This window comes from Elgaria multicarinata, chromosome 4 (genome assembly GCF_023053635.1).
Source record: "Elgaria multicarinata webbii isolate HBS135686 ecotype San Diego chromosome 4, rElgMul1.1.pri, whole genome shotgun sequence".
Lineage (NCBI taxonomy): Eukaryota > Metazoa > Chordata > Lepidosauria > Squamata > Anguidae > Elgaria > Elgaria multicarinata.
The window spans coordinates 58,689,046-58,701,687 of NC_086174.1; the positions used below are offsets into that span (position 1 = coordinate 58,689,046).

Genomic DNA, 12,642 nt, shown 5'->3' on the forward strand with positions numbered 1-12,642 from the left:
CCCAAGAATGGGACAAGACAGTGAAGCCCCCTTCTGCAATCTCTGCTGACTTGTCCCATTCTGGAAGCAGTAGTTTTGGGTAGTATCCAGTTGCTCTAGCAAACTCTACTTTCATGTTGTGCTATTGCTTGTTCCTGCTCGTGCAGTGGCAGTATTGGATACCGCCCAGTCTCTCTACCCAGCCTGAGACTCCAGTTGAAAAAACAAATGCATGATTCAAAGACTTAGGAAACCCAAGGACAAATCCTAAGAGGGTCTCAAGATAGTGTCCTCTCTCTCTTTCTAAAAAGCTAGAGTGTGTAATTTGTACCCCATTCTAAAGTATCAGGTATGAGCTGATAAAAAGTCAAACCCCAACCCGGGAAATTCATATTGCATTGAGGTCTGGACTGGAGATGTACAGTGCAACTCTGTGTATATGTGTACCTACTCCCAATTAAGTATGTATAGGAGTGTAGCTGTGGAGGGACTCGAAAGGGCGGGTCCCTGTGGTTCGCTGAGTGGTGGTCACAGACTCTCAAGACACAATTTCTCTAACTTTAGAAGGTTTATTACGAGCAGCGCTGCAAGGTAACAGCCCCAGAAGACCTGAGGAACTGCCCAGTAACTTCAGGAAAGGCTAACATATTTATAGGGTCAGTTCTCCTTAGATACAATGGCAGAACTTTCCCACCAATCATAATACAGTTTTGCAATACAATAACCAATGAGAAGCAAGGCATTTAGGCATGTGCAGAGTGCAAGTACATCTCTGACTAGAAAAACAATACATAGATGGGTATTGCATTAGTTACAGCAGCTAAATCTCCATCTGTTTCCTTTTGCGGTTAGCTTGCCTTGAAAATATCTTACTCCACCCTCTAGCTGCCCGTGTTGAGACACCATCTTGTGACATGATTTCAACATCAGCCATTAGTTGCGAAAAGTAGTTGCAGTCTTAATATATGTGTTAGTTACGCGGAAAGCTATGAATCTTATGATTTATAAAGCAAAAGCATACATTTTCCTATACCTGTGGGCATAGGTAAAAGAACCACCCAGCTTGATTTCCTCCACACAGCCTTAGTGGAAAATTCAGGTGGTAACCTGCTGTGATTCCTATTGATTGTCACACACCAGCCACTGCTCAGGGACTAGACGGGGATCTGAGCCTTTAACCAAATCTTACCATTCCTGCTTCATATAACCTACTCATGGCACCTCCTTGCACATAGAAATGGCAGCAGTGTATAAGTATAAATGTGATATGTGGTGTAGTGGCTAAGGTGTTGGACTGGAAGTCGGGAGATCCGGGTTCTAGTCCCCACTCAGCCATGGAAACCCACTGGATGACTTTGGGCCAGTCACAGACTCTCAGCCCAGCCTACCTCACAGGGTTGTTGTTGTGAAGATAAAATGGAGAGGGGGAGAATTATGTATGCCGCCTTGGGTTCCTTGGAGGAAAAAAGGCGGGATATAAATGTAATAAAACAAATAAATACATAAATAAATAAAATGTTGCTAATAGGCAAATTGGATATTAGATGTTCTGAAAGACTTTGGGGAAGAGTGATTGTAGAGGAAAACAGGGAAACTTTGAGAACTGAGCAGAAAACGCCGTTCTACCAAGGACTATTCTGTGAAATGAAAGAAAAGGTATAGGGAAGAAAATTTGGCTAGAATGTGCTTAGGTGTGCTTTTGACTTTGAATGTACTTATATCTATTTACCTTCGGAAAATCAACTGTTTGTAATGCTCTGATTTTTCTCTTCTAGGAAAAATAGAATGAAGGAAGTAATGTCTAACAACAGTACAACAAGTATATCTCAAGCAAGAAAAGCAGTGGAGCAGTTAAAAATGGAAGCATATCTGGATAGGATAAAGGTAAATTTAAATTATATTGATGTTTACATAATATTACTTCATGATAATATTCTTAGGGACATAAATGTTTGGTTTGGTTATGCTAAAATGAAGGCATATTGCTAGAATTTACAGGGTGTACCACTCATGCTTTAAAATCAGTGGACCATTGACTTGAGGAGGATCAGATTACACCTAAATTATATCTTGACAGACATTGTAGCCACCCTTTCCTGTACATAAAGATTGTTCTCCATCCATAGAGACCTCCTCTTAACAGAGGAAAAAGGTAGTTTATTTCCATTCCCAGAGGAGTTAGTACATTTATTAAATGTCAGGCTTGATGCATCCTGTTCAGAGTACAATTTACTTTTGCTACATTGAACAAAGTAGTAATTGAAGGTCTGTTAAAGCCTGGATTTTCTTTGCAGTTTGCCAAACAAAAGGCACTTTGCTCACAATAGTATGCTAAATGATGGCACAAACTGAATCAGAGATGATTCACACACACACACTCACACACACACAAAACCTGATCTACTGGTTTTCCCATTGCAGAGTCTTAAACATATACACAAACTTCATGCTTTTCTCAGAACTGCCACACATAAACATTCTTATTCATGCACGAACACAAACAGAAGCAAGTCATCCCCTGTACAACACACTCTGGATTAAGAGATGTTTAAAATTAAATTCTGCAAAACCTGCTGCTGTGTAGAATACAAAGATCAGTGATCAGAAACTTTCCCATGTCTCTTGGAAATACTATCCCTGGATGACAAAACATACAAAAAGAATATAGCAAAGATAGCAAGCTGGTTGGGAGCTTACATAGTTTGTTGGCAGGACATTCTCTTTTCCTGATCCAAAGATCAGTGGTGTAGCTCATAGGACACAGCACTGGTACTTTTTTTATTAGCAAGGGCGCTGATGTCATCTGCTACCCACATCAGACTTGCCTGTTCACTCTGAGCTTAGGTTCAGTCTTCCCATTACATATGGAGAAATTAATTTTCCCACCAGCAATATGTTGTTTTGTGAAGTATTTGGGGGTGGCTTGGTCTTGAATGGGCCATTAAGACACATTAGCTTTACAGAAAACGTCCTTCTGGTGGAATTGAAAACTGCTAGGACTGGTCTGTTGATGTGGATCAACACAGCTGCTTGCATTTTTGGACTGTTGTTGGGCGCCTGGCTATGGGACTGTCATGATTAGCACCTGCATGTTAAAATTTACCACTACACCACTGCAGAAGATGGTCTGAAAACATGTGATGTAGTTCTGCTTCTAAACCTAAGCAGGTTTAGTCTTGTTTGGATGGTAGGCTACCTGGGAACATATGTAAGCCAATGGTTGCGTTCAGATGATGATATTTTGGCTTATTAAGCTAAGAATTGCACAAGCCCTTTCTTTGTGCACAGATCCTCTTTCCTTGTGCATAGATAAATAAGCCACTTGGACAAAATGGGAAATGATGGTTATGGGCTGCCTGGTTTAATTGAGACCCATGCAAAGGAGTTCCATGCACACAAAAAGGCTTGTTTATATTTCAGCTTAATAAACCAAGATGTTTGTCCAAACTGGGCCAATGTGACTGTCTTCAGAGGGAAAGTGAGGTATAAGTGCAATACATTAATAATAGTCCACACAGTTTTTTAAAAAAAATATACCTCAAAAGAGAAGAGCAATAGCTATGATCCAGAAACGAACTCAGCGCTATTGAATATTATTGTAAGAGATTCGTTTTTTAAAAAAAGTTTTGTGAAATTTGTATGAGTTAGACATGAGAGTGGAAGAGATAATTTGTGTAACTAATGTTTGGAGATATCCAATGGCAGAGATAGACAAGTAATGGCCCTCCAGATGTTTTAGCTTATAATTCCCATTAGCTTTAGGCAGCGAAGCCAATTGTGAGGGATGATGGGAGTTGTAGGCCAAAACATTTTGAAAGGCCACAGATTGCTGACCCCTGCCCTATGGGAAATCAGAACTGCTGATCTTGCTGTCTTCTAATCGATTGCGGGATTAGGAATAGATTAAACCATCTCGGCCAGCAGAAAAATGTGTGATTGTGCTTTAGCAAATGAACGCTGTAGGACTTCAGTGAATCAGTGAAAGAGCCCTACAGCTCTGTATGAAGTTTGTTCCCAATCCTGCAAACCTCCAAGGTTTTATAAGTGGACCTGAGATTTTCACTCATTTGTGAGTACTTGTGCAGGGTTCTGATGGTGCATCGGGTGCCTCCTGAAAAGAACAGCGCGACAACTCTTGCCATGCAACTCTATAGGCAACCAAATAACCCAAGGTGCCTGACAAAGAACACAATAATCCATGGTGGGTTAAATAACCCCTACTGCAGACTGTGGGTTATCATAGTGGGTTATTTTCTCCAGATAAGCCATTGTAGAATTAACAATTCCCAACACACGACACGACATGATATCCCACAATGGGTTAAATAAACCATCGTGGCTTATTTAAACCAGTATGAGTTATCGTCTCGTCCGAAGCCAGTCATTGTCTTTCTCTTTTTAAAGAGGCCACAAGAATATAGTTAACTATTTCTAAAATAGTGTTGTGAGATCAACAGTGGCATTACTGAGATGTTTGTGGATGTGCTCATTTTAGACTCAAAGTAAAAGCAGAGTGGGTGTCTCTGCAAGAATAGTAATTATGTCTGTCTTGTCATGGAAGGTGACTGTAGTAATTGCAGCATTTTCTCTTGTCACTGAATCTTATAATTATAGTTTATCTAACAGGATTATATTCTAACTTGGGCTGTTTTTAATCACCTCCTCTACTCTGAAATGTAATGGTAAAATTCCACAGTTCTTTCTAAAGGCTTCTAACTCTCTTGCTTAAATCACAAATGTTTGATAACTCAGGCCTCTGGGTACTCATTTCAACTAGGGAAGGGGGTGGAGATTGTGGTAATATACTGTGCAGTATATAAAAGGGGGTGGAGAAAAAGAATGAGTATCAACTTTCAATTAATGACGGAGCTGGAAGCTGTCATGGGAAACCTCCTCCCACCTCCTACACTTCACTCAGACAGCATTATTCATATCCAACAACCATCTCTCAAATATTCATAAATAAAATGGAACATCTCAGTGTTTGATACATCCACATTTTAGTGGAACAAATGGAAGTTGGTAGAAGAAGGAGCTCATGGTACTTGAAGGATAAAGAAGCCCTATTTGGGCATTTTAAAAAGTGTGTATGTAATGCATTACATAGGCCCTGGGCGTCTACATCTACACCACAAACATCTGCAGGGGAGGGGACCTACACACATGCAGCTGTACACCCATAGGTCCCCACACAAACAATAGTGTGAGGCTGTGAGTCACATGGAGGTGTATGTGCATACAGTTGTACATGCATAGCCACCCCCCTTCAGACATGTGTGTTGTCCAGCTGGATGCCTGGGGTGTTTATGTAACATAGACTACAACCGCCCAGAGAGCTTCGGCTATTGGGCGGTATAAAAATGTAATAAATAAAATAAATAAATAAATAAAATAACATGTGCAACCTTGAGGGGACAGGGCTATCCCATTTACATGTTAAGGTAAGTAATTTTTTGAATGCCTAAATAGGGCTTAAGACTTACCATTATGTCTCAAACAAGGAAGTTTGTTCTAAGACATTCTGCAACAAAAAGTGAAAATCACATTGAGGGTTTTCTGAATTATAAAGTTGGAATGTGCCTTAAAGATCATCTAGTCCAGCCTTTCTCAACCTGGGGCGCTCCAGATGTGTTGGACTACAACTCCCAGAATGCCCCAGCCAGCTCTGCTGGCTGGGGCATTCTGGGAGATGCAGTCCAACACATCTGGAGCGCCCCAGGTTGAGAACCACTGATCTAGTCCAACCCCCTTCAGTGCAGGAAACCTGCTGCAACATCATGCCTGACAGGAGGCCACACAGCCTCTGCTTAAAAGCTCTAATGAAGGTGAGTCTGCCACACTCCAAGACAAATTTATTTTTGGTCAGTAAGTAGATTTAGCCCACAATTGTCCTACTGTACTGCATTTACATTGTGGTTGGCAGGAAGATTTGGAAACTAACATAGGGAGCCACCAAAAGCTAAGTGGTTCCAAGCTGTAATGTTTTGTGAAGGACGTGTCTTCCAACTTAAATTTAATTTGATGCTTTAGAGTTGTGTGGAATTAGCTAACTTCTTTTTGTGTTCTTTGCCTTTCTCCACTCCTGCCTTTCTCCATTCTGCAAGTGCAAAAGGTGACTAGCATATCCAAGTAAGCTTTTTTGGACTTCATGTAGTTGTGCCAGAATGTACCATATAGTGTTTCAGTGAGACTAAAATAAAATCAACGGTCGATATAAAGGGGTGATACATGAATAAAATCTTTGCCCATCGACAGCATGTGGAGAAAACTATGCCCACATGGAGAATCCTGCCCAGGGCATGGAATATCCTATTGCTCTGTAAACGAAGAGGATGTTAATTTGGAAGCAGATGGACAGATAATAAATATTGCATTTATTTGACCCGTGACAAGGTGCAATGTGGTTTAAGCCCAGTGGTACCACTTATTGGAGAGCCATCACTGATAATTAGTACCGGAACACAAAGTCTAACAAGCCACTTAAACAACTTAGAAGACAAGAAGCAATACAATTTGATGTATGTGAGGTGTCATACTGAACTGTAGAATGTGTAGATTTGCTTTGCCCATTTATTCAAAAGAACATGGGATGGCATGTTGTGCTCTTTGGGCATTCCTTATTCACTGATCTGCTGCACATTTTCCAGGTGTGAATCTAAAAACAGTATGCTTGAGGTATGTTTCTGCTTTCGTTGGTAGAAATTGATACTTTATGGAAATATTCCAACTGCTTGAATAATTTCATAGGCAATGTGGCACTAGTGATGATGCTTAGGTTTGTGTATCTCTTCCTCCCCACTTTTTGGTTTTTTTAAAACCCTTCTAGGTATCCAAGGCTGCTGCTGATTTACTGGCATACTGTGATGCTCATATGGGAGAAGATCCCCTTATTATACCAGTGCCTGCATCTGAAAATCCCTTCAGGGAGAAGAAGCTCTTGTGTACTATCCTTTAAGTTACCTTGCAATTACAAATGTCCTCTGTGAAAATACAATACTGATGGTGCATGCTTTTCCTGGAGACTTCTTCCGTACAATAATTTAGTGCAAAAGTGACTATTTCTAAGAAAACAATACATTTTTATGTTAATGTAAGTATTTTACATGGAATAGTCTAATGTCAATTTTCTATCAGTGCTCTGTGCTAAACATTTCTGCTCTTGACTATTTCTTTGTCATTTTGTAATGAAGGAACTGTATTTGGTTTCAGATATGTGAATTAGATTTTACCAGTTAATTTTGTGCAAGGATGTATATTTGTGAGAAGAACTGTTACCAAGATGAGCAATACCTACTCTCAACTTTTAAACATCTTTTAGTTTCATTTGAGGAAATAGAGTTCAGCAGATAGGGTTGTGCTTGATGACACTTTAAACACTGAAGCTTTTTTTTTTAAAAAAAAAACCCTAAATTTTGTTGACTACCTTGTGGCTAGCTGTTTGATCTGCTACGCTGCTGCACCTTAGGAACATAGGAAGCTGCCTTATACCAAGTCAGAAAACCGGTCCATCTAGCTCAGTATTGTCCACGCCAGGGGTGGAGAACCTATGGCCCTCTAGATGTTTGCATCCAAATCCTGTCAACCCCAGCTACGAAGGCCAGTGGTCAGGTGCGATGGGAGTTGTAGTCCAGGAGCATCTAGAGGGCCACATGTTCCCCACCACTAGTCAATGCTGATTGGCAGCAGCTCTCCTGGGTTCTGGAGAAGAGTCTCTCCCAGCCCTACTTGGAAATGCTGGGGAGTGAACATGGGCCTTTTGCGTGCAAAACATGTTCTGTAATACCGAGTACGATCCTTCCCCTTGTTTTTGACTGCATCAACAGCAACTGCAGATGGAGGTGTTTGTTTTTTTAAAAAAAATCATTTCAGCCCATTCAAAACCTGCAAGTGGGGCAGAATACTGCTTGGACATTTTGCCTCATATCTCGGATTATATAAGGACTTACACTTCTGTGTTTGTTTTTAATGAAAGCTGGGAATCCAGGCCAACAAATGGACATGGCCAGAATCCAGCAAATGGGCATGGCCAACAGGTGGCATGGCCAGAATCCAGACAAAACTGGGCTATATGGAAACTAGTCATAATGGAATAATAGTAACTGTCTTACTATTTGTCAGAACAAATGCAATGAAGTCAGTAAAGGGCACCATCTTAAAGGCAGTATATGCCTAATTAGTAGTAGTAGTAGAAGCAGTAGTTGTCATCACATTAATCATTTACTTACTTGTTTGTCTATTAACCTGCCCTATTTTGAATGGATCTTACACTAGAAAAGCTGTTATAGGTCCAATGAAGAATGAGATAAATATAACAGACAAATACCCCAGGTTACTTGGTTATTTTTTTTAACTATGCACAGGTTCTTCATGATGTAACAGCACTGTTTAAATATGGCTCCCTGTCCAAAGACTTAACATTAGACAAGGAAGAAAATTTGATATAATTAGTAGATGAATACCTCTTTGAATTTCCCCACTATGTTTCATCAGTGGCACTTCCACATTTTCACACTTTGCCCACTGCCTGAGGAGCCCATAAAAGCAGTGTCCTATACTGTGGCTGTGCTCTCCACTCATTCCATTGCACCAGCAGGCCTCACTGCTAGTGCATTGGGGATATAGCACTTTGTAATGGAACCCCAGAAACTAGTGGAAACGCTTGTTTCCGGACCCAGACAGGTCAGCTGAGCTCCCTTCTGTGAGATTTGCTGACCTGTCCCATTCCGGAAACGAGCATTTCTGCTCTTTTCTCCTTCCTTTACAAAGCGTTAACTCCCCATCGAGCTAGAGCACATGCAGCATTGGATACTGCCCAGCTTCCCCCAAGCTTCCACTCTTGGATATACCCTTCTCAACAGTTGTGGGTAGGTCAAATGTGTGTGTGTAGGTAGGCAGACAGGAAAAGGATTAGCTTTATCTGAAACTGGGTGGGTAGATGGATGGGTAGAGCTAGTTAGTACAAAAATTGGTATTTCATTGTATGCCATTTCCCTTCCTCTTCCATCCCTGATAAAATAGAAAAATTACAGTAATTCTCTCTTAATTGAATTCAAGTTTCTGTATCAGGCTTTGAATCCTAAATATGAAATTCAAGGGGAACATGTATACATAATAGCTTCAGTTCCCAGGGCCATAAAAATAAAATATTCCATATCTTACATTGTGATATGCTCAGTACATCTGGACTTGCATTTTAAAGAAAATTTTAGCAGATACTGTATTTTATTAAATATGCTTTCTGAAAGCAAGAAAAACAATTAGTTGCTTCCTTCATAATAAGCTCCACTAGGGTACCCTTTCTACATCATAATTGATTTAATTTTAACAAGGCAGCACCAGTTACTATGGCAACATGTTTACTTGTCCTTTTCCAATTGATGTAGGTCTAACCAGGACAGTGCACATGGAAAATGTAGGCCAAGTACTTTCCTCTCTGTCTTTTATTATTTAGGATTTTGGGAATATTCAAACCTATTAAGTTAAATGCAAATGTAAACAATTTAATATCGCATATCTCAATATATTAAACCAAACAGGCTGATACTAGAACCAAAGGAAGGAAAATACTGATGACAATGCACTCCAAATCCCCAGATGACCTCACTCAGTGGTTTCACATATTGGTCAGGATGGGAGAACAAAACAGAGACTGGGGTACCTCTGAGTTGCAACCTCAGACAGCCACTCCAGAGGGATGTCATGGTCAATAGTATCAAGTCTCCGAGAGGTCTAGGACAATTTATGGGGTTCCATTTCCCCTTATGTTTACCTGGCATGAATCTTTCATTAGAGAGGCCAAAGCAGTTTCAGTGTGAAAGCAAGCTGGAAACCAGATCACAATAGATCCTCAAAATTGGTTTCATCGAAGAACTATATGCAGCCAGTTACCCAACTGAAGATCCAACCAATATAGGACAAATAATGAGGACTTTTTTTTTAAAGGAATGAGGCCTTTTTAAAAAATGTGGCAGAAATCACCTCCTCTAGTAAATAGGCCTTTGAACCCAGGCAGCCCATTGGATCCAATGTAATGATCAAGGATAGGCAAGAATTGAACAAACACCTTTTCAGTGTACTTGAGCCTCAACAACTAAAAGTCATCCAATAAAACCTGAATCAGCAGTTCTCTGGATACATTTCCTGTGGGTGTGTTTAAAGTGATATCTAGGTTAGTGTTGGTCTAAGTGGCTTTATCCCCAAAATGCTTACCAAACAAATAATAGTGGGGCTCAGCAAGTTCTTTGCTGTCTGATTACTGGCCTAGATGGAAAATATCATGTACCACCTGGAAAAGCTCTGCCTTGAATACTTTCCCATATTAAGAAAACAAACTTTGACTGCCCAAACAAAACTAGCAACAGGGAGATGGCTTTAATCCAGATGAGGTTGCTGCTGTTAGACACGAGAACAGGGTCAATAAAAAAGTTGGCAACCCTAAGGCCATCTAACAAGTCAATGGATGTTCTTCTTGCTCCTAATGATTTCATTATACCATTTGTAAATTTAACTGCTGTTTTATTGAATGTTTCTATCTGTCCTCTAGTACCAAATGACTACAGCTGCCTGGATTCAAAATAAATTCTAAATGTTTGCTGTATATGTTATCATGTGTACATGCTTCTTCCTACTTGGTAATTATTTCTCTGTGGTAGAAAAATATTATCTATTAAGCAACCATTCTACAGCTACCCTATTCATTTTAAAACTATTTTTAAAACTGTTTGGTAGGTTGATTTATTGCTGCCACCTTCTGGGTGAAGATATAAAATTAATTTTGTGGTAAGTAAAGGAAGAGGGGAAGATTTGATAATTGAATTATGTTGTAAAAGTTTATAAAAATAGACTTAAGCATTCAGTAATATAATCGCTAAGTACAAAAAGTTTTACTTTAAGTACTTGCAGAATATTACCTCTACAATACCATTTCAACCTCTACACACACCAGCTGAAGGAAGACTTGTTCAAGGAACAGCAGAAATGGTAGAGTGGAGGGGAAGATTGATATTACTTCTAGGAAAGGCAGCTTGAGCAAATGGTTTCTTTTCCCACCTAGAAGGTTTTAAAATGCAGCTCCTCGCAGATTTGGGTGGTGGGGGACAATAAGGAAGGCTGTGAGTACTTAGGAAATCCTTCATGTAAATAAATCCTTGTAGGTATGCTTCCATACGAACCAGCAAAAAAGCCCTTCAGAGACTTGTTCTCCCACTCTACATGCTTCAGGAAACACATTTGGAAATGGTATGGCAGAAAGGGAGAAGCAGAGCCAGCAAGTAGAGCACATATACAGGAAGTACTGGGCCAAATTCAAATATTTACATTTGATTCATTGATTGATTTATATTTATTAGTCGCCTAATAATACATATTCCATAGGTGATGTACAATAAGTTAATATAAAACAAGTTTAAAAACATAAATACACAGATGATCTTAGGGTGTTCCTTCATGTACTGAAATCCCAAACCATGTTGAACATAGTGCCATCTCCTACAGAAAAAAGACTGAAGTAGGTAGGGGACTTCCAATTTGGGAAAGATGCAATGGAGCATCTTTCTGAATTCTGAAAGACAACTGGAAGGTCATTTGACCCATCTCAAATATAGCCATCCCAGGAGCAATATTAACTTTAGCAGCTATTGTGAAATAGCAAAAGATGAGAATATACTCTCATTCCTACTGGACTGCCTAGTGTAACAGAATCTATTCAAAGACATGACAACCCCTGCAATATTTGAGGGAGTTCATAGATTGGACCTTTCATCTATAAACAAGTTTTCCAAACCTAGCATCTCAAAGTGTCAAAGTTGTTTAACAAAACACTTCCCACACATGTGTTCACAGCATCCTGATTCTTAAATACTTATGACAGCTAAAAGAGTTATACTATCATCTTGGAAGGACAAATCCACACCTCCCATAATGCAATAGATCGAGAACCTAATAACACTATAAACTTTTGAACGAGTGTTATATAGGCGCATCTTGCAAGTGGTCTGCTTCTCTTGAAACCTTTGTATAACTCTCTCCCTTTTTTTAATGATGGAAAATGACGATAATCTTATATGCATAATGTAATCTCTCGTTTCACGATGTATTTTCTATTCAGTTTTGTTGATATTCACAATAAAAAGAAAAAATGTATTTGCTGCTATCCATGTACATATATTTTTAAAAACCGAATAAACTAAAAAAAAAGTTTTGTGGGTAGCCATGGTTGTGCCCCATTGTGGACTCTTTAACGGTCGCCTATGGAAGTGCTAGTAGGCACCATGTTAGGGACCTATGCTTTAAGGAGCCAGAAAACTCTTGTTGTTTTTACCAAATTGAATACATTCTTCAATTAATTTGCATTCTATCCCAAAATTATATCAGTAGTTACTCTTTCAATTACAATTAATTTGCAATGGCTGTGAGCAAGTGAAAAATGTGCACGCACCCCCCTAACTTTACACCAAAATGGAGTTTACATTTTTTTCGATACCATCGATGATGGTATCCTGGATAGGTTGTCTGGGCTGGGAGTTGGAGGCACTGTGTTTCTGTGGTTCCGCTCCTACTTGGATGGCCGATTCCAGAAGGTAGTGCTGGATGATTATTGCTCTATGCCATGACATATAGGCCATGGGGTTCCACAGGGCTCTATTTTATCCCCTATGTTGTTCA

General features: G+C 39.7%; 1 protein-coding gene across 1 annotated transcript; it reads left to right on the plus strand.

Moving 5' to 3' along the window:
- The first annotated feature begins 1,758 nt into the window (after nucleotides 1-1,758).
- On the plus strand, nucleotides 1,759-7,862 carry GNG4 (G protein subunit gamma 4). The gene is made up of 2 exons (XM_063125651.1): nucleotides 1,759-1,863; nucleotides 6,806-7,862. The coding sequence occupies exons 1-2, from the start codon at nucleotides 1,765-1,767 to the stop codon at nucleotides 6,932-6,934; spliced, it is 228 nt and encodes a 75-aa protein (XP_062981721.1). The 5' UTR covers nucleotides 1,759-1,764; the 3' UTR covers nucleotides 6,935-7,862.
- Nucleotides 7,863-12,642: the final 4,780 nt, after the last annotated feature.

Coding starts and splice junctions, on each gene's coding strand:
- GNG4 (XM_063125651.1), top strand. CDS start 1,765: ATGAAGGAAGTAATGTCTAACAACAGTACAACAAGTATATCTCAAGCA. Junction 1,864..6,805: donor CATATCTGGATAGGATAAAG/GTAAATTTAAAT, acceptor AAACCCTTCTAG/GTATCCAAGGCTGCTGCTGA.